Source organism: Eubalaena glacialis, chromosome 1 (genome assembly GCF_028564815.1).
Source record: "Eubalaena glacialis isolate mEubGla1 chromosome 1, mEubGla1.1.hap2.+ XY, whole genome shotgun sequence".
In the NCBI taxonomy this organism is placed as follows: Eukaryota; Metazoa; Chordata; class Mammalia; order Artiodactyla; family Balaenidae; genus Eubalaena; species Eubalaena glacialis.
Window position 1 is genome coordinate 188,215,957 of NC_083716.1, and position 23,413 is coordinate 188,239,369.

Sequence of the window (23,413 nt, forward strand, 5' to 3'; positions counted from 1 at the left end):
AGAAGAATACAGTTTTCATCAATAGGGCAAGGGAAACAACTTTTGGGTGTAAAATGTTGGAGTTCAGTTGTGGACCTGCTGAGCTGGAGAGACCTGTTTTAGTTTTAAGTGTAAACAGCAATTAATCATTTGTATTGTATATACTCATCTGGAGTTGGGAGAGGGGCATGGAACTGGAAATATAACAGTGCATCTTTGGCATATGAATGGGTTTGAAAGTCATATGAGGTGGCTGAGATCATCACAGGAGGAGAAAAGAGCTAAGGTCTGCACTCTGGGCCCTACAACATGAAGTGGTTAGAGAGAAGAGAAGGCTTACAAAGGAGATGAGAAGGACTAATCAGTAAGGAAGAAAAACAGGAGCTTGTGGCATCCCGGAAGTGAAGTGAATAAAGCAGGGCAAGGAGAAAGGCATGATAGTGTTTTCAGTGCTTTCCTCTTAGTTGAAGAAGATGAGAGCTAAGAACTCACTATTGGGTTTAGCAATGTAGAAGCTATTGGTGATCATGACAACAGCAGTTCAGAGGAATAGTAGAGGAAAAGGAAGAGAGGAATTGGAGACCGAGTGTAGCTTATTCTTTCACAGATTTTTGCTCCAAGCGGAGCTAAAGAAAAGGGGTGGGGAGTCAGTAGCTGACAAGAGAAGTGGAAAGACTTTTTTTTTCTTTTAAGATGGGAGGAATAGCATGCTTTTGTGCTGATGGGTGTGTTCCAATAGAGTAAATGAGATAGATAAGAGGAAAGAATCGTCGGCGCAAAGGGGGCAAAAAGGGTGGGATTAATTGTACAAATGAAAGGATTGATTCTAGATAGGCACATGCATAGTTCATTTGTTTATGTGCTTGCAGATGCTGGGCAGATGTGGTTGAGAGGACTGGAAGTTCTCTTCTGATTGCTTTAATATTATCAGCGAAGTAAGAAGCAAAGGCATTAGCTTCCATCGGAATGGGAGAAGTGGTGTTTAGAGTTCGGGAAGAAGATGTGAAGCAGTCTTCTAGGAGAGTGGGAGAGTGAGAAAGTACAGTATGGTCCTGAGATGGAGTTAGGCTCTAAGTTGCATCAGAAGGTGAGACGAGTCAGTATGGTGGTGGTTTTTTCCAGTCATGTTCAACCTTACAGGTGGGAGTAGATGAAGAGTTACAATCAACCATGGTTGTGGTCTGCCAATAGAGTGAAGCAAAGAAGGAACGCACGAGAGAGCGGAGGAGTATGCAAGGGAGTGGTTATATTTTTGGCCATGAAGATTAAGCAGGGTAAGGAGAGGAGAGAGGACAGCAAGAGGGTGTGTGAGGGACAGGGGAACAAAGTTGAATTGGAGGTCCCAGTGGGAGCAGCACATTGTTGGACTTGAGTATTAAAGAGAATGAGCCAGAAAGATTTCATCAGTATGACAACATGTTAGAGCCACTGGGAACCTGAAGGTGAGGAAAAGAATTGAATTTTATTTCTATTCTTGCTCACAATCCCTTGATGATCTCACATAAATGAAAGTCTTTAAACCTACTTATATTTTAAAAACCCATCACAGTCTTTGATAGTAGAGAATTTGGCTATTTTAGAAAATCCAAATCTTCTCATAAAACTTGGCTTTTATTAAGTCCTTCTCTTTTAATCACTCATTCTCTAGTTTCATGTATTGGATCTTCTTGGAATATAAGAGACATTGTTAGCAATCTAATAAGTATCACATCACTAGCATATACATTTGCTGGTATGTTATTTTTCTGAGACTATATGGTCATTTATCTGGTTGGTAAGCACATCAGTTTTCTCAAGTCTACTTCATCCACTCATAATTAAAACAGGTATTACGTAAGATTGTTTTATGTGAATGGTCAAAATGTATTCCTCAGAAAATAAGAAGGCAGAAATTATTTTTTTCCTTATAGAACTCCATTTTTTGGTTGTTTATAATTATGCCAAGCTTTAATTTTTACTGTTAGAGCCTTAAAATTATTAGATGTTATGAAAAGAGAATCTAGAATTTAGAGTTGGGAGTTAATAAAAGGTTTCTATGATAGAAGGCAAGTGGTTAATTTTTTATGCCTTATAGTGTTTTATCTATTGAAATTCTGTTCTATTGGACCTCGCTTTTCCCTTTATGAAAATGTTTCCGCATCCATGTAAGCATATGAAAATGAATCTTTGTTATCTTCAAAGGTACAACTTGATTAGGTCTTACAGATTTCTTAGGACAAGATTTTAGGACAAAGGATAATTTTGAGGCTGTTTTGATTTAGAGAAATCCATTCAACAATTGGCAACAATTTTTAGAAATGTTGGAGCAGCCATGGTAGTGAGACTTACCTTCAGGTTTTTAGAGATATTTCTTGATTGATCTTGATGGAATCTCTGCATCAAAATACTCTCTGATGTTTGAGAAGAAAACAAACATTCCCTTCCTGTCTACAGCATTCCATAAAATCTAGAAATATTTAGCTTAGTCGTTGGACCAGGAATGCCTGTCTCTACTGGTGTCTGAGATCCAGTGAGTTCAGTGGCCTTAGTATGTTGTATAATAATCATGAAATCAACCTGCCTATGTGTTTAGTAGATTAGTTTATTCTTTCTTTCCTTTGGTTTCTCTAAATTCTGGATTTTGGAGTTCTGGAATAAAGGAATTTTATTTTGTTATCTAAGTCTTTAGGTGACTTATAAAACCCATCATTTTCAGTAATAACTTCAGACAATGAACACGTATTTGATTACTAAATATATGTATTTGTATTTTATTTGCTTATATTTTTAAGCTATACAAACACATAGTTTAATGAAGTACCATTTGCTCCAAAGTAGTTATATTTTAACCACTGTGGACCAATCCATATATGCATGCATTTCTGCTGAAAATCTAAATGCAGACAAACTATATAACTATACTGATATTATGGTATCCTAGAAGACGATTGATTATTCCAACATATATTAATTCTTTTTTAGATTACAAGGTCTTTGAAGACAGGATATTATCTTTTCCATGTTTGTATTCTTCTTAGAGCTAGCACAACTCATTACATAAGGCCCCCAATCAATCAATATTTAATACATTTATAGATGATGTGTTCTCAGAGCTTTTTAAAGAATTCTGTGTGGGAAAATCTGTAATGTTCTATTCGTGTAATGGTGAGGGCACCTGTCTTGGGGGTGTTGTCTTTTCTCAGGAAGTTGTAGTCCCAGATGTTTGACAGTTCACCCTCTGAAACATACTTACTAGATAAAGTGGTTATAATTACATGGGGCCTTGCTGGCTCAGATTCCAATCTATGCCTCAGTCTTACCTTCTCCCACCCCAACCCATTCCCCACATTGGCACCAGAGAGGCATTTCAAAAACACAAATCTGATCACATTCCTTGCTTAAAATTCTTCTGTGTAAGAATTTTCCCACACCCTTTCGAGTGTAGGTTAGGTGGCCCTCCCTCTTCTGTACTTGTGTCTGCATGTATCAGAATGCTCATCCCTCCACCACATGTGCGGATTTATGGGTTTTAAAGTGTAGTGTAGGCACCGGCTTTCAGTTTTGTATCCCTAGATCCTGTCTTCTACAGAGTAGACCCATGAATAGATATTCTCACATGTTTGTTTATACCTCAACATCATTGTTCATTAAGTAATATTTTATAAATATTTCTGGCTCCACCCTTTAAATAAATTCCATCACTACATAAACACAATAGGATGACGTGGGCCTACAGCTCAGTTCTCAAGTTGGCCATAATAAAAATTTCTGTGAAAGTCAGACAAGAAGGCAGACTTTGTGTAATTTCAGGCATGTGCTAATTTGCATGCTTGTGGGTGCCCTGTTTTATGTAATTGTCCATAAAAATGTGGCATGGAATCTTCATTATTTTTAATATAGATACCACATGCCCATCCAAATTAAAAATTTTAAGCAAATCTACTTTTTCCTCCTGTATATTAATTAGTCACTTTAAGAATTTTTGATATTATAGTTTTTGTCCTTAGGTGGAGCTGTTAAAGTTAAGTAAGTGTGAATATCTGTCAAATACAGTTCTTGCAAGAGTGCACGTACATTTTATATATTGTGAGAAAGGCATAATTAATAGCTAATTAAGATAATGAAAGTAATATACACCAGATGTAGAGAAGACCTTGTGGAAAATTAGTATGAATTAGATAACATGTGATGTGGTCAAAGCAAGCTTGTTGAGAAGAATTAAAGCAGTGGACATGTGGAGGGACAGTCAGTGGCTGTCTAGCTCCTACACCTAGGGAATAATTTAATCAAGTTTGCTATTGTAATACTCAGGGCTTCAAGCTGTTCCATTTTCACAAGTTGATAACTTGGGATTTGGACCTTGATTTGCAGCATTCCTATATGGTCAAGGTTTCGAGTTGAGATGATCACTTACCAAGTAATCTAATAAAAACATCTCCATGTGTGAGAATGGAAAAGCCCTGAGAGATCTTGAGTACTCTGAGTCATGCTACACATCTTTCAGGTACCACTTAATTAATACAAGTATAATAGTTGTATTAGTAGCAAACGTAGCTCATTTTCTATTTAGTGTTCACTGGTTGGCAATAGACTAATTTTCTTTTTTCTTATTCCTTCCAAATAGTCACCAGAATTTATTATAAGAAATTGAAATTCTGTAATTCCTTGGTTGGCTTATATAGCTACATTTTGCAGTAATATACACATAATAATTATAATATTTAACATCTATTGAGACCTTAATATGTACCAGGCGTTGTACTGTTTTACATATGTTATGTCATTGAATCCTCACAATAAGGTATAGGTGTCATAATCATCATTTTCATTATCATTATTACCAACCATTTTCAGATGAAGTAATTGTTCCATAGACAGATTATGTAAATTGCCCAAGGTTACATATAGATAACAAGTGAAGGACCTGAGGTTTGAACCCCAGTACTCTACCTTCAGACCACTTGCTTTTAACCAATTTATAAATATATATATTTATATTTATTTAATTTATATATAATGTTGTAAATGATGAGAAGAAACAATTACATCCTTTTTTATAATTACATAAAAAACATAGAATAGGTGTAGTCTTCTGTGAAATGTCATCTTTATTAACTTCATTGATTTTTATCAAAAGTTACTATAGGCATAAATAGCATAGCAGTAATCTGTATGATAGGTTTTTTTTTCTATTCAGTAGGGATTGTTAATTTATGAGCTTTGGAAATCTGCTTTTAGCCAGAAATGTTTAAGCTATATTCCAACTCTGAATTGTCTAGATAAATAGAAATCCACTGACATTATTCAATAGGAGGTCTGTCAATTACAGTGTCATGGATTTACTAAGGAACTCACTAAGTGTAAATATAAATCTCATAAATATAAAACTCAATTATGGTTAAAATCAATATGTCTAATCCCAATGAAAACACTTGAGTTTCTTTAGTGGGACTTTGATGAATCTATTTTTTTTAAATGAGAAGAAATGTAGATTGAAACGGGCATATGAAAAGTAGAGTCAAGCCAAGCTTTACATTTAAATTGTTAGTGTGAAAGACGAAGTGTGTGACCAATTCTTTGAATATCTTCTGAGTATAGTAACAATTATAATACCAAAAAAAAGAAAAAAGAAAAAAACTGCATAGTTCCTGTGTAGGTGGACTGTATCTGCTGATTGTGAGCTTCTCTCTCAAATCCTGAGATAATATCTACTTTTAACTTTTGTTGTGCATAAGCTACTTGTTCTATATAGATTTGCCATCAACATGTCTTATTTCATGCAGTTTAAATTGTCAACTGAATTCTGTTATAAATTCTCATGGATTACTTTATAGTGGAATCTTATTTGCCCATCCTCTTAGATAGGGAGAAAAATAAATGAGTCTGCTTTGTTCAGTATATTTTGAAAATCTCATATCTGTCTAGGCAAGGCTGCTCTGAGAAGTGCTTTCTAAGAGATGCCATGTTTTTTATCTTACTTGACTTCCATATTTTTTTTTTTCACAGACTTGTGATTCTAGAACACCTTTACTATTTAAGGAAGTGTTTCCTTAATTGAATGCCAAACTATTTCAAAGTTATTTTCTTGTCAGTTATTTTAGTGTTTGTGCATGTTTATGTTAGCAAATAATTTTGATAGTAATGTTGTATATTCCCATTTAATGAGGGGGCTATTGAATAATCGAATGAAAAGATGAAATAAATTTTAAGTTCATGGGAAAATGTTTTTAAAAGAGAAAAATAATGCCTGCATTAAAATATATGAATTGACAACCAGTGTAATAAACTCAAGAGTCGTTTCTTGGGGGACAGAAGACAATAGATTTTAAAAATCTAATCACTCAAAGACTTTTTGACTACATATAAAGAAGATTAAGAATGATACATGCTATGTAAAAAATTAGTAAGATATTAAACTTAAAAGAGTGTCATACAGAGCAGAATGGATTCCAAATGGGTTACAATTCCTGTATCATTGATAAATAATTCCAAGAACTCTTTCTTTGTAAAGTGTAAAAGCACAATAAATGTAGAAAAACTGTAACAACTAATAAGAAAATTGTAATCATAGAAAATAGCATTGAAGAAAATATGCCAAAATGTAGACCTCCATAACTATTATTGGATAGTTATGGTTTTTCATTTTTAATACCTTTTGTCTTTTTCCTAATAAACGTGATTGCTTTTGTAATGTGTGAAAATAGTTCAATTTTTTAACAATTTAGCTTAAAAGGAAAGGATTTTCTTTGACTTCCATATATTGTGTTTGACCTTATGCAGGAAAGGAGGGACTTTATATATATTTTTTATTTAGATGCTTATTTTTGTTATTAATTCATGTGGTTTTCAATTTCTTTAGAAAGATGTACGGGACATCCTCACCCCAATTCAGATTGAAGCCGCTTACCACCTGGGGCATCATGTCATCAGTAAACGAAGTACAGAGGAATTCCCACCACTTCAGCCAATTCTTCAGCAGAAGAAAGAAAAAGACATCATTGCAAAAACAGTAGGATTTTTTTCCTTTATTTGAAACACCATGTGACATATAACTGACGAAATTTTTTTTGAAATAGTACATAGTTCTGAGGAAATGAACTCTCTCTGAATTTTTTTTATACTTTAATGAATTTTTTTATAAAAAAGATTTATGGTATGTCTTGTTTTCCATTTTTCTTTATTTTTTATATTCCCTTTAGGATATTGAACTGAATGCTTTTAAATATGCATTTAGTCATAACAGTGGTTTCCCATATACATAAAATGTTAATTTTCTCTCCTCGATGCCTTGCCAGTGAAGAAAATATATTTCCAGAGAGCACTCCTAATGGAAGTGAGTTGCATTCATGAGTTATTCAGCATTGTCATGTGTGTTCAGCTTATCTTTCTCATTTTCTGTCTCCTTCTTTTTCAGTTTGTCTCCCTCTCACTCACCCTACCTACAGATTCACTCATGTCTTGTTAGTCAGATTTTACTCATTTATAAACGTGTATTTATGTTACACAACAGTTTCTCTTTTTAACTTAACTGTATGTGCATTTTGAGATGGATCCTGCATTCTAACCAGTGAACTGCTTTTTAAAATGTATCCCTAAAGTGATGAAAGGGAAAAACCTACAACCAAGATTACTCTACCCAGCAAGGATCTCATTCAGATTTGATGGAGAAATTAAAAACTTTACAGACAAGCAAAGGCTAAGAGAATTCAGCACCACCAAACCAGCTTTACAACAAATGCTAAAGGGACTTCTCTAGGCAGGAAACACAACAGAAGGAAAAGACCTACAATAACAAACCCAAAACAATTAAGAAAATGGTAATAGGAACATACATATCAATAATTACCTTAAATGTAAATGGATTAAATGCTCCAACCAAAAGACAGAGACTGGCCGGATGGATACAAAAAAAAGCCCCATATATAGGCTGTCTACAAGAGACCCACCTCACATACAGGGACACATACAGACTGAAAGTGAGGGGATGGAAAAAGATATTCCATGCAAATGGAAATCAAAAGAAAGCTGGAGTAGCAATTCTCATATCAGGCAAAATAGACTTTAAAATAAAGACTATTACAAGAGACAAAGAAGGACACTACACAATGATCAAGGGATCAATCCAAGAAGAAGATATAACAATTGTAAATATTTATGCACCCAACATAGGAGCACCTCAATACATAAGGCAAATGCTAACAGCCATAAAAGGGGAAATCAACAGTAACAGAATCATAGTAGGGGACTTTAACACCCCACTTTCACCAATGGACAGATCATCCAAAATGAAAATAAGTAAGAAAACACAAGCTTTAAATGATACATTAAACAAGATGGACTTAATTGATATTTATAGGACATTCCATCCAAAAACAACAGAGAATACACTTTCTTCTCAAGTGCTCGTGGAACATTCTCCAGGATAGATCATATCTTGGGTCACAAATCAAGCCTTGGTAAATTTAAGAAAATTGAAATCGTATCAAGTATCTTTTCTGACCACAACACTATGAGACTAGATACCAATTACAGGAAAAAATCTGTAAAAATTACAAACACATGGAGGCTAAACAATACACTACTTAATAATCAAGAGGTCACTGAAGAAATCAAAGAGGAAATCAAAAAATACCTAGAAACAAATGGCAATGAAAATGACATGAAGACCCAAAACCTATGGGATGCAGCAAAAGCAATTCTAAGAGGGGAGTATAGCAATACAAAATCCTACCTCAAGAAACAAGACACATCTCAAATAAACAACCTAACCTTACACCTAAAGCAATTAGAGAAAGAAGAACAAAAAAACCCAAAGTTAGCAGAAGGAAAGATATCATAAAGATGAGATCAGAAATGAATGAAAAAGAAATGAAGGAAACAATAACAAAGATCAGTAAAGCTAAAAGCTGGTTCTTTGAGAAGATAAGCAAAATTGATAAACCATTAGCCAGACTCATCAAGAAAAAAAGGGAGAAGACTCAGATTAATAGAATTAGAAATGAAAAAGGAGAAGTAACAACTGAGACTGCAGAAATACAAAGGATCATGAGAGATTACTACAAGCAACTATATGCCAATAAAATGGACAACCTGGAAGAAATGGACAAATTCTTAGAAAAGCAGAACCTTCCGAGACTGACCTAGGAAGAAATAGAAAATATAAACAGACCAATCACAAGCAGTGAAATTGAAACTGTGATTAAAAATCTTCCAACAAACAAAAGCCCAGGACCAGATGGCTTCACAGGCAAATTCTATCAAATATTTATAGAAGAGCTAACACCTATACTTCTCAAACTCTTCCAAAAAATTGCAGAGGAAGGAGCACTCCCAAACTCATTCTATGAGGCCACCCTGATACCAAAACCAGACAAAGATGTCACAGAGAAGGAAAACTACAGGCCAATATCACTGATGAACATAGATGCAAAAAACCTCAACAAAATACTAGCAAACAGAATCCAACAGCACATTAAAAGGATCATACATTATGATCAAGTGGGGTTTATCCCAGGAATGCAAGGATTCTTCAATATATGCAAATCAATCAATGTGATACACCATATTAACAAATTGAAGGAGAAAAACCATACGATCATCTCAGTAGATGCAGAAAAAGCTTTTGACAAAATTCAGCACACATTTAAGATAAAAACCCTCCAGAAAGTAGGCATAGAGAGAACTTAACCTCAACATAATAAAGGCCATATATGACAAACCCACAGCCAACATCATTCTCAATGGTGAAAAACTGAAAGCATTTCCTCTAAGATCAGGAACAAGACAAGGTTGTCCACTCTCACCACTGTTATTCAACATAGTTTTGGAAGTTTTAGCCACAGCAATCAGAGAAGAAAAAGAAATTAAAGGAATCCAAATCAGAAAAGAAGATGTAAAACTGTCACTTTTTGTAGATGACATGATACTATACATAGAGAATCCTAAAGATGCTACCAAAACTACTAGAGCTAATCAATGAATTTGGTAAAGTAGCAGGATACAAAATTAATGCACAGAAATCTCTTGCATTCCTGTACACTAATGATGAAAAATCTGAAAGAGAAATTAAGGAAACACTCCCATTTACCATTGCAACAAAAGAATAAAATACCTAGGAATAAACCTACCTAAGGAGACAAAAGACCTGTATGCAGAAAATTATAAGACACTGATGAAAGAAATTAAAGATGATACAAACAGATGGAGAGATATACCATGTTCTTGGACTGGAAGAATCAACATTGTGAAAATGACTCTACTACCCAAAGCAATCTACAGATTCAATGCAATCCCTATCAAACTACCAATGGCATTTTTCACAGAACTAGAACAAAAAATTTCACAATTTGTATGCAAACACAAAAGACCCTGAATAGCCAAAGCAATCTTGAGAACGAAAAATGGAGCTGGAGGAATCAGGCTCCCAGACTTCAGACTATACTACAAAGCTACAGTAATCAAGACAGTATGGTACTGGCACAAAAACAGAAATATAGATCAATGGAACAGGATAGAAGGCCCAAAGATAAACCCATGCACATATGGTCACCGTATTTTTGATAAAGGAGGCAAGAATATACAGTGGAGAAAAGACAGCCTCTTCAATAAGTGGTGCTGGGAAAACTGGACAGCTACATGTAAAAGAATGAAATTAGAACACTCCCTAACACCATACACAAAAATAAACTCAAAATGGATTAAAGACCTAAATGTAAGACCAGACACTATCAAACTCTTAGAGGAAAATATAGGCAGAACACTCTATGACATAAATCACAGCAAGATCCTTTTTGACCCACCTCCTAGAGAAATGGAAATAAAAACAAAAATAAACAAATGGGACCTAATGAAACTTAAAAGCTTTTGCACAGCAAAGGAAACCATAAGCAAGGCAAAAACACAGCCCTCAGTATGGGAGAAAATATTTGCAAATGAAGAAACTGACAAAGGATTAATCTCCAAAATTTACAAGCAACTCATGCAGCTCAATATTAAAAAAACAAACAACCCATTCCAAAAATGGGCAGAAGACCTAAATAGACATTTCTCCAAAGAAGATATACAGATTGCCAACAAACACATGAAAAAATGCTCAACATCACTAATCATTAGAGAAATTCAAATCAAAACTTCAATCAGGTATCACCTCACACCAGTCAGAATGGCCATCATCAAAAAATCTGCAAACAACAAATGCTGGAGAGGGTGTGGAGAAAAGGGAACCCTCTTGCACTATTGGTGGGAATGTAAATTGATACAGCCACTATGGAGAACAGTATGGAGGTTCCTTAAGAAACTAAAAATAGAACTACCATACGACCCAGCAATCCCACTACTGGGCATATACCCTGAGAAAACCATAATTCAAAAAGAGTCATGTACCAAAATGTTCACTGCAGCTCTATTTACAATAGCCAGGACATGGAAGCAACCTAAGTGTCCATCGACAGATGAATGGATAAAGAGGATGTGACACATATATACAATGGAATATTACTCAGCCATCAAAAGAAACAAAATTGAGTTATTTGTAGTGAGGTGGATGGACCTAGAGTATGTCATATAGAGAGAAGTAATTCAGAAAGAGAAAAACAAATACCATATGCTAACACATATATATGGAATCTAAAAAAAAGGTTATGAAGAACCTAGGGGCAGGGCAGAAATAAAGACGCAGACGTAGAGAATGGGCTTGAGGATACAGGGAAGGAGAAGGGTAAGCTGGGACGAAGTGAGAGAGTGGCATGGACTTATATACAACTACCAAATGTAAAATAGATAGCTAGTGGGAAGCATCCACATAGCACAGGGAGATCAGCTTGGTGCTTTGTCACCACCTAGAGGGGTGGGATAGGGAGGGTGGAAGGGAGACACAGGAGGGAGGAGATATGGAGATATGTGTATATGTATAGCTGATTCACTTTGTTATAAAGCACAGACTAACACACCATTGTAAAGCAATTATACTCCCATAAAGATGTTTAAAAAAATTTAAAATAAATAAAATAAAATGTATCCCAAAATATATCAGTTTCACTCACTGTGTGTTTATTCCCAGGAGTCCAGTTGTTCAGACGTTTACTGTCCAACAACACAAAGACAGAGTCAACAGGATGTTTGGGGCCATGGTTAAAGCATTCATTAAAACCTTCAGTAATGGCACACAGAATGCAAAAGATGAAAGGGACATTTAAAGGTCTAGTTAATATCCAGTCCAGATAAAATTGCCCCTAAGTCTCTTTAAGATATTTGAGCTTACAATCAGCACTGTCTGGTCTACAATACTAGATCAAATGAAGATAATAAGTTAAGAGCAAAGTCTCTCTATAGCCTTGTATGAAAATATTCATGGAAGTCGTTTTTTTTCACTCTTCTGTTGAACTTCAGTTTTCAATATCAACTACTTTTAAATGTGTTTAATAATGAACATCTCAATATTGTAAGTACATAAGCCCAAACCTTAGCAATTTGTAGTTATGTTAGAATGAGCTACAAATGAGCTACATTTTGATTCTTCAAACAACCTGCTTTACGAATAAGAGAAGTAGAAAAAATTATATTAATTATCTAGAGAACGATTTACACTTTCCCTCTGCTCCCGCTGGTATAGGCAGTCTCTGGTCTGACGTGCCATTTGACAACGCTCTACCCACTTCACATTTCATGTGCCTGGCTCCTTCTCTGACTTTCTAGATTTCTTTCTTTTCTGCATCTCTCCCTCTCTCACCTGTTCCTCTCAGCTGCCTTTCTTTTTATATCTCTCTATTTTTCCTTTGTCCAGCTTATACCTCAGGGCTTCCTGTGTACCTTACAGTATCTCTGGGTCCTATTAAAATGCTCAGAATTAAATAAATTCTGGAACCTGTTGATAAACTATCATTTATTTTTATTCACTGTGTCCTCAAAGTTAAATTTCTACATTTTATTATTTTCAACAAATATAAAATCACTGTTCTGCCATCTGTGAAAATTGTCATGCGTATGCATAATAAGCGGGATCAAACGGCAGCACCAGAAAATCGAGAGGGACTCAACGAAGAAAATCTTGGCAGCACAGGTTCTAAACACTTACAGAGGTTACTACCACAGTCTGATTAAACTTCTTTTTATACAACTATTATGAAAGAAAGAAATTATTTCTTTCGCTTAACAAACTCAGGCTTTAAATTTACCTATTGAAAGAACGAGGTTCCTTTAGCCCTGGAATTGTCATCTGAACCTACTAATACTCAAATTGAACTCTTCAAAAGGTAGAAAGGAGTTATCAATTTGCTATATTAATTTTATTTTTTCATGTATCGTAGATATTTTATCCTTTAAAAAGCATAGAAATATACCTACTGATTTGAACTAAGATGATAAATACTGTCATATTTTATTTCCAGATAAACTTTGCAAGATTTTGTGCCCATGAAAACTGTTCTGCTGATTTACAGGTTTCTGCAAAAATTGGATTTTTGAAGTAAGTGTAGTTGGCTCTCTGCTTATTTATCAGGATGGGGTAATTGGTGTGTGCATGTGGGTTCTAAAGAGTAAAGGACTAAGAACTAATCCTTGGGGGTTAGCAGCATTTAAAGACCTGGAAAAGAACAGCAGTCTCAATCTGCCGAAAGAGACTAAGTGTTCTGTACAGCAGTCACATAAGTGTACACTCAAAGATTACCACTCTTCAAAAGAATGAGACTGTGTGAGCACCATGGTTTTATCAAGCATGATTTTAACCTTTTACTGATAACTCGGAAGATATTTCAGGATTTAAATGTGCTTTGGGTTATCGTTATCGTAGTTGTAGTTATTTTTCAGACATTTGTAAGTGCCTGTTAATAGAGTTTTGGTTCAAAATGAGCTAACCTTTACTACATCATGCTTAGTGTTTTATCATCCAGAAACTGGTTACATAATTCAGATTGATGTACAAGACAAAGATATCCCTATGTATACGTGTGACCCATTTGAAAGGGAATAAATCATCTTCGTCTTCTAAATTCACAGAAGGGAAACAGGAAAAAGAAAATACATGTAAACGTGCTCAGAATAGTGCACGCGGTGCAAACTGGATAACTGTTGATTGCTGTTATTATTTATGTTGGGAAATAAGCCATTGTAATTCTGTATCATGTCTATATCCCCTCTGTTGAAATTGTTCTGCATGTCGGAGGGAAGATGTGAAAATGAGGACCAGAGGGACAGAATCCACACTTCAGGTTAAGAGCTGGTTGTGTATGGAAAGTGAAAGAGGGCAAGGCGGCATCACTGACAGGGCAGGAATATGGGAGACTGTTTGGGGGAGGTAGGGATATAGAGGAAGCAGGTTTAAATTGGGGTGTGTTGAATTTGATGAGACTTCTATATGTAGCTCTGCAGTGGAAAATCTAGTTCAGGATTATGTTTGGAGGTCCTCTTCACATTAGTTATGAGAATGCCTGCGATGGAAATGTGAATTTCACAAAGAACTAAGGATCAAATCTTGAGAGGGGTGGGTAAATTTTATGTAAAGAGCTTAAAAAGAATAAGGACTTACTCCAGGAGACTGAAAAAGTATCTTCATAGAACTAAGAGGAAAACCAGCTCCACGGTGAAATAGCCAATGGAGAATGTAAAAAGAGGGACTTAATACTGTGATTTTGTAGCAGTCAGAGAGCATAATGACTGAGGAAAGGTCATGGAAGTTGGCACTTAAAATGTGACTGGTGGGGGAGAAAAAGGATGTCGCTGGCAAATTTTAACAGAAATTTCTGTGCAGTCATAGCTAAATGACAGCATCAGTGATTAAGGGAAGGAGAATTTATTAGGAACAAGTAGGTTCAACTGAATTTTTATGTATTTATCAAATGTTATTTAATTATGGGAAGATATAAACAGGTATGAGGATCAAAGGCAGGGAAAAGAATAAATTGCACAAAGAAATAGTCTACTTAAATCCAGGGGACACTTCAGATATTACTTGAACTGTCCTGTGAAGAATTTGACAGCTGTTCACTTCCTTTTTTCCAATGTCTTTTGCTTTAATTTCCAGGATGCCATCCTACTCCCTTTTAGATGCCATCCATCTCCTTTTACTTCTCTAGCCCCTCCTTCTCAGTTGTGTTTGGAGGACCACTGAATTTGGCTCTTTTGGCTCCCTTAATAGCCCTCTCTCACTCCTTCTCACACTCCCATATTTTCCCTGGATAATCTTGCCCACAACCATAACCTCACCTGGTCTGCCTCCACTGCTGATGCCCAAATCAGTGTCTCTGAGTTCCACACCCACCCATCCAGTTGGCTATCAGACATGCAGTCTTGGGTGCCCAGTCACTTTGCACCAGTGACACAACCATTAGTTAGTTACCAAAGCCAGCAACCTGGAGCTCAACCTGCATTCTTCTCTCTTTCTTATCCCTGACGTCAAATAAATTACCAAGTCTTATAATACTACCACCCAGATGTTTTTTTTTTTTCCCTTAAATTTTTTATTTGTTTACTTATTTATTTATGGCTGTGTTGGGTCTTCGTTTCTGTGCGTGGGCTTTCTCTAGTTGCGGCGAGCGGGGGCCACTCTTCATCGCGGTGCACGGGCCTCTCACTATCGTGGCCTCTCTTGTTGCGGAGCACAGGCTCCAGACGCGCAGGCTCAGTAGTTGTGGCTCATGGGCCTAGCTGCTCCACGGCATGTGGGATCCTCCCGGACCAGGGCTCGAACCCGTGTCCCCTGCATTGGCAGGCAGACCCTCAACCACTGCGCCACCAGGGAAGCCCCAGATGTATTTTTTATCCATCATACTTCTCCATCTCTACTGCTATTGCTCCAAATCAGGCACTCAATATCCTACTGAGCTTTACCACTTTCTGGGCTACTGGCCTCTGATTTTTACATTATTCAAATTCCTCTACCAAGATGTTTCCAGAGTGGGCTTTCTAACTTACACTTCTGATAGCAGGGCTTCAGTAGCTCATTAACATCTAAAGTCCTTAGTGCTCTTCCTCAGCAATTCCACAGGACTTTTTTCCATTGATTGCAGAATAGTTGTGTGGCCATGCCACGCTCTCCTGAGCCTCTGTATCTTTTCACTTTGACTTATCTATCTGATTAATGCTTATTTATCTTATAAATCTCAGCTGTTTCCTAGGTAAATCCCCCCCCCCCCACTTTGTCTCCAGCTACATAAACCTAGTCCTCCTGTGGCCCTGGTCCCATTGCACCTGTGCTCATAACTATTATTGTCTGTCTCCACACTATCCTGTACACTGCTTCAAGGTGGGTTCCTGTCTTTTCATCTTTGCGTTCCCAATATGTAACACAGTGCCTGGAACACTGTAGGTGACAAGTGGATATTTGCTGAGGATGGAACAGGGTCCTAAAGGAAACAGCATGTACCTGGGATCAGACTCAGGTGGAAGGGTTAGCCTTAGAAAGAAGTTAAGATTCCCCTTATCTTGAGCTAAGAAGCTGTGAATAGATGCTGGCATTGATTAAGAAATTTTAATGTGGAAGAAAGGGAAATAGAGAGAATTAATGGATGGCCAGAATAAAAAGTGTGTTTGTATATGGAAGGTGAGGGCTCTGAGGTTGGGTTTGGGACCTTGTGAAGGGAATGGGAAAAGATTCAAAATAGCTGTTAAGATAAATGGGATAGGGAATCAACCAGGAATGAGTAAAAAGGTTGACAAACAGCACTGAGTACCCTGCTGGGGTGGGATCACATATGGCAGAGAATAAATTAATTCTTTTCACCTAGGCAATGCCAGGATAGCCTAGAGCATCCACAGTTGAGGGCCAAGAAGCCCTAACCTATTTGACTGATAATTGGACTTTATACTTAAATTATCCAGATTGGCTGCTTAGATAGTCCAAAAACAGCAACCGCTAACTGCTTTGTAATCCAGCATGTAATTGTGGTGCCTTTGTTGAATTATTAGACGAATAATTTATAACCTTCCCATTCACGTATTTATTTTCTTTCTAAAATGCTTAGTCTTCCTGGTGCTTTTGCTCTCATGGGCCTTTGATAAGAAGAAGTATTTTGTGTGGGAAAGATTATCTAAGCTACAAATAAGTGGTGTTTTCATCTTCTCAAATCAGACACTTCCATGGTCACCTTGTCATCTTTCACTGCAATCCCTCTGGCCCGTGAAAAAAATGAGATGTTGAAATTTATATGGAAATATTACTGAGAATGCTTATTTCCTGAAGAATGAAAATGTATCTTACTGAATTAAGATATTAAATCATTAATGTAATTGAATTATCAGTTTTTCTTCATTACGTATTTCTCACGAGAAATTACATTACCTACATTGCATTTTTAATTTGAAGTGATAATGTTTCCTGTAGTCGAAATATCAAGTCCATGATGATTTTATATGGCAGCCAACAGAAGGTAAGGCAGTTTTTCTCAAGGTGTGGTCTTTGAGTCACCTTCATGAGAATCACCTGGGATGCTTGGTAGAAATGCAGGCTCCTAGGCCCCTGACCGTCCAAATCAGAATCCATGGGGACCAGGCCAGAAATGTTCATTATTAAGAAGGCTGTCAGTGGTTCTTATCAAGCTGAAATCTGAGAACCAGTGTTGTGGTGGTTTCGAGTTTAGATTTGAAGTCAGACTAACCTGGTTCAAGTCTGTCTACCATTTACTAGCTGAATGACCTTTTCAGAGAAGCCTTTCAACCTCTGTAAACTTCCTTCCTCATTGGCAAGAAGGTAAAATAGTACTCTGTAAGGTTGTTTTAAAAATAAAATGCAATAATGCAGGCCAGTGCATTGCATAGCACAAAGCCTGGTACATACGAAGATTTGAGAAAAGTTGTTATTTTTGATAAATTGTGGTTGGAATAGTTATAGACCACGATAAAAATGTTTTCATTTGGATAAAAAAATTAAACATTGCCAGTGAATTCTGAACATTTTCTGCACGTGTACTGGTTATTTGTCCAGAGTTTATTGTTTCTTTATGTCCCGAGAAAGTTGCTGACTGTGCCTGGGTCAGTTGTTTTCAGTTCTGTGAGGTTTGTAGTGGCCTAAAGGCCAGTGTAAAGTATAAGCCCCACATGTTTTGCATCAATTAGGAAGATTACAGGCTATTTCCATTAGGTAAATGACAACTTATTTGAAGAGTTTTCAAATGAAAACTCTTCGAATTAATTTTTAGGCCCACGGGTGAAGGCTTCTGACAAACTACTTTGCATTTTAATAAATGATACTCTCTCAGAGAAGAATTTGCCTCTCCCGCAAAGGAGTCCTCTCTGCCTGCTCGGTCGTGGTAGGCAAATTGCAACCATATGTTCTATGCCTTCTCCCGACTGCAACTCCGCTGGCACTAATGGTATTTCTGTGTCTCAGAGCTACATACCTGCTTCAGGTAAATGTAGTTACTCCATCAAAAACATGAGTTTCTGATGACTGCACTAACAGACTGCCGACAGCAAACTAAATAGTGTTGGTGCACTCCATCTCATGTTTTCGTTAAGTGGAGGCTTCCTCCTGAATCTCTAAATTCTCAGGACAGTAAACCACATTCAAATGGACTTACAGTGCGAAATGAAAATGAACAAATATGACTTTATCTAAAAGATTACAAGTAGAAGAGCAGGTATTAACCATCACCTAGGCAATTTAAAATAGAGTCTTTCGCAGAGATGACTGATCTAAATGACACTACTTCTCTTCTGTGCCTCTGTCATGCTTCCAGGGTAAGTGATGGAGGCTTTTCCTGAACAAAAGTGCTTTCATATCAGTGAGGAATGCTTTTAACTGTGAGTAACAGAGTACGGGACTAATAGTAACTTAAACAAAGGTGTTTAATTATTTTGCATCATAAGCAGTCTGGAGAAGGTGGTTGCAGGTTTAGTGAGAAGCTACCAAAATCTGGGCCTTCATGGTTGGTTCATGGTTATCTTTCCAGTTCTCTTGGCTTTTCCCTTGTGGCTGCTGGGGCACCAACGTTCCCAGTAAACCGAAAGGGGCAGGAGCAAAATGCTGTGTCCTCTTGAGGCTGCCTTTCAAGGAAGGGAAGTGTCTGGGCAGACGCCTTATTCTGATTAACCAGAGTGGTGTCTCATGCTCCCCCCGAATCTTTCCTGGTTGAAAGAGGATGGAGTCGTCATGATCATAGTAGATCAATCATAATTCACTCCCTGAAGCTGAGCTGGGGGCTTAGCTTCTGCAGTATCAAGGGGATACTGCCGACTGCCTGGCTAATCCAGGGTTGTGTCAGCAGCTAAGAAGGGACCTCACTGTTGGGTAGACAGTGAGCGGTGTGTAACCGCACTGTGCTGTTACCCCCAAAAGAGTGAGTGTAACAAAACTGTCCATTTTTAAAATGCAGATAGTAGGAATATATGCCTCACTGATGTCACAGAGTTTGGGGAAGAGGAATTGTATGCTTCATACACTAAACATTCAAATTCCTAGTTCTGTCTTCCAATCCATTGTTCTTCTGCTATCCTCCTTGGGATCTTAATGAATTTGTCTATTCAGTAAAATCTTCTTAAATGTCAGGTATCTGATATTTCCCAGTAGATGAGAATTTTCCACTATTTTATTTTTTTCCCCAAAGTCAGTAATAAAGAAAAAAAAAGGACAAAATTTTACTTGGGCCTGAGGCCACTTTGCCACAGGCTAGTCTTTTGTCAAATAAATGACTCGTGTTACCTTGACATGGGTACATATCAATTTCTGTTATATTTTGTTCTAGCATCTTGATTAAAACCATGTTAGCTATGAAACAGTCATTCATCTTATCAAGGCAAAATGCATTCATTATATGAAGACTTAGGGAGCATTTCTCACAAAATAGAACAGTAGCGTTCATTCAGGAAAAACATAGAGCCTGGTGCTGAAATACATCATTTTTCTGTTTTTCCTTTCACTTATTAAGTTATGATTCTGTATGTACACAGTCTCTTGATTTGTTTAAATTACGTGGATTCTAGGCTGCTTTGTAAATTTCAAGTCTGCATCATGCATGTTTTAATAAAGAATGAACTGCGATTCCCGGGGAAAGCTCTGGTTCGGCCTTGTCACACTTCCAGATGTGCACCTGGTCCTTTATTATGTCTCATGTAAAAAGCTAGTGGGTATCTTTCTGACAGCACCTTGTTAATGAATCAAGATACAGTAAGATGTATACGTATATATATACACACACACACACGTAAAGAGTAGAATTGTAATTATGGTAATGTGGCAAAATAGCTTAAAAATGGAAAACAGACCAGGAGCCTCGCTGTTGAAATGTGAATACTGTGTTTCTCTTTCATTTGCTGTTGTCTTGGAACCTAGCTGTTTATGCAGTGCTTTCACCTTCTGTTGCTTGTCTAAGTGCCAACTTCTTTCCCAAAGGTGTTCAGTGACTAATGCTTTGGTTACAAGCCAGAATATTTTATAAATGTCTATTTCTAGGCAGCTCTTCTACAAGTCTTAATTAAACTTTAATGTCAAGCTGAAGTTTACTTTTAGAACCTCTTAGTTTCCTTTAGTTGTGACATGGTTCTAGAGAAGTAGAGGGGATGTGGGGCAGCCGTGTTCCCGCACGTCTTCCCTCTGCCCTTTAACCCAGGGCCACCAAGCAGATGCGTGCTTGTGTAACGCTAAGGTTTACAACACAAGAATGAGTAAGTCACGGGCATCCCCTCAAACGCTGGGAGGAATAGCACGTTATGACTGAGTCAGATTCTTCCACCCTGAAATGATAGCCATGATTCAGAAGAGTTACTGCCTTGTTACTTATCATACATCCTTCCAGAAATATCCAACTTCTCAAACCCGGAGATCAGAGCTAGAAATGCTACATAGGGACATTTTCTTCATTCCTTTCTCCTCGATGTCTTTAGTACCAGGCAAGGAATTATGAGGTCTGGGGGATCGTTTCCTCTAAGGCAGCATCGGGTGCCGTCTGAAATAATGAAGCTTCTGTTATTGTCGGAATAATACAGATTTTAAATATAGTAATATGATGTGGTATGCGTATTTTGAAACTAAGTATGCGCCTCAGTCAGATTGCTCAATGGCAGAGCCAGCAAACTTTTTACTTGAAGGGACAGACTGTAAATATTTTAGGCTTTGTGGGACAGAGATGTCTCAACTGCTCAACTCTGCTGTCATAGTGCAAAAGTGGCCACAGACGAAAGAGCATGGCTGTGTTCCAGTAAACCTTTATTTACAAGACCAGGCAGGGTCCCAATTTGGCCTTCAGGCAGCAGTGTTTGAACCCCTACTCTCTGGTATGCTTGCTTTTACATGATAATCCTGTAGGACATTTTTATTTTTTATTATTTAAATATAGTTCCTTATAGTATATTTTATTTTTTAAATGTAATTTGTTAGTAAAATTTAAGCTGGTTGCCAAAATTAGCCAGATTTAGAGGTTTTTTTCGGGAATTAGTCCTGGGTTAATAAACCATAAGGGCCTGCTCATAGATAGACAAACAGACTGACACAACAGAATTACATATATATGTTTACTGAAAAACTATAAAGGCTCCAAACTGTAATTGCCAAAATTCCCAATGATAGTTGAAAGGATAAATAAAATGTGGCATATTTACAAAAATTAGTATACACACCAAGGAGAAGAAATGATTTACAACTCCATGCATCAATATAGATTAAACTTAAAAACAAAATTTTGAGTAAAGAATGTCGGATACTCTAAGATTACATGCTCAGTGATTCCATTTATATGAAATATAAAACTGGGCAAAGCCAGTCTATACTAGTAAAAGCAAGATAGTGGGTAGGGGCAAGAATTGGAAGGGGGCACAAGGGTATTTCTTTGGTGCTGGCAATATGTTTTTCTTGATCTGGGTGCTGGTTTCACACATGTATTCAGTTTATAAAAATTTGCTGAGCTCTACACTTAGGTTGTGTGCATTTTTCTATATGTATGTCTTACCTTGATAAGAAGGTTTAAAGTGGAAAAACAATTAGGATAAGAAGGGAAGAACTTTTAGGTATTAAGTGAAATGTCCAATTTCTCATAGATATATTATTAGAGGTATCAAAGTGGGGGGAAGTGTTCAAAACTATAATAATTTTGTTTGTACATTCTGAGGTTCATAATAATTTGCTTCTCAAATTCAAACTCAGACAGTATCCATGTTGCCATTAATTTATTGGTCAACTCAATAGTTGTATTGCCACTAAAACATTAGGTTGTATGGGCGGGGTATAGATCACATGAATGTGGTAGTAGTAGATGTTTACTTTATCTTAATGAAACATTTGGAATTTGTATTCCATCACAGAACAGATAAACATGGCTCTAATTTCATAGACTGTATAATGAGTTCATGAACTTTTAACAGTCACTTATCCAGTAATTTCCTCAATCTTTCAGACTTTTTTTTTTTAGTGTTATCCAGCCCTTTTTAATGTTTGATACACTGACATACCACACATATATTTTGAACACTGTGTTGCTAGTAGCCTCTGAGAAAACAGTGATATTCATGACCCAGCACCCTTTCTCCAAGAGGGCTTATTCTAGTGGTGAGAAAAGCCAGACAGTGTGAACATATTGCATTAGAGGGTTGCCCAGTGTGTGGGTCAGTGGCAGAGAGAGAAGCCACTTCTGTTAGGGAGGATGCAATGCTGGGTGAAGGGGCTTAGCAATAAGTATCAACTGGAAGAACTTCTGAGGACTCTTAACATTGACACGCAAGCTGAGTCTTGAAGAACAAGTATAAGTTAACCAGATAACATGAAGAGGGAAGAGGTTGAAGGCAGAGGGATGGCTTGAAGTAAGACACAAAACACAGGTGTTGGGACCCCTGTTTGTAGGTTAGCATGGCTAAAGGGAAGGAATGGGTTGTGCAGCGGAAAGTAAGGCACGACCAGCTCTCTCAGGCTGCATGTGCTGCACTAATCCGAACTCTATCTTGAAAGCACTGGAGGAAAGGAAGCAGACACGTGACATTATCAAGTTTGCTTTCTGCAAAGTGACCACCACCCGCCCCCAGTAGTGTGAAAATTGGAAGAGGACGTGACAAATCAATTAGGAGTATAATCCAAGTTAATGCCGGTTCAATCATGAAATTTTCAGATCTTCTTTATTTAAAAAAAGAAATTTTAATCTTCATTCAGCTCAACCTAAATAACTAGAATAGTACAAAAGCAAGAAGCAACATGCCTTTGCTACCCCCAGGCGAAATGGGTTCCCCACCCTGGTCCCAGAGCCCTTCAGTCATAAGTCTTTTCAAGTATTTCTAATATCTGTTTACATCTGTTTATAAATCTGCCCTCTATAAGCTCTACAAAGCTGGGAATTTGTTACACTATTTTTGTATGTGGGAGTGATAGACGTAACGATTATTATACAGGGGCTTTCAATTAAAATCATTCTTCATCTTCAAGTAATGCTTAAAAGCAGCAATCTTGAAACTTGTTCTTTAACTCTGTCCTTAAACATTCTGTCTTAAATCAACTCACAAATAACTACTAAATGCCTACTGTGTGTTTAACATTTCCATAAAGTTT

At 37.0% G+C, this 23,413-nt stretch overlaps 1 protein-coding gene across 1 annotated transcript in view; it reads left to right on the top strand.

Annotated features, from left to right (window-relative positions):
- Nucleotides 1-23,413, top strand: part of ITGA4 (integrin subunit alpha 4) — a 78,729-nt gene that overhangs the window by 40,899 nt on the left and 14,417 nt on the right. Inside the window, exons 16-17 of the mRNA XM_061202815.1 lie at nucleotides 6,818-6,967; nucleotides 13,344-13,420. Coding sequence (XP_061058798.1) covers nucleotides 6,818-6,967; nucleotides 13,344-13,420 — 227 coding nt within the window. The remainder of the gene's footprint in view (nucleotides 1-6,817; nucleotides 6,968-13,343; nucleotides 13,421-23,413) is intronic.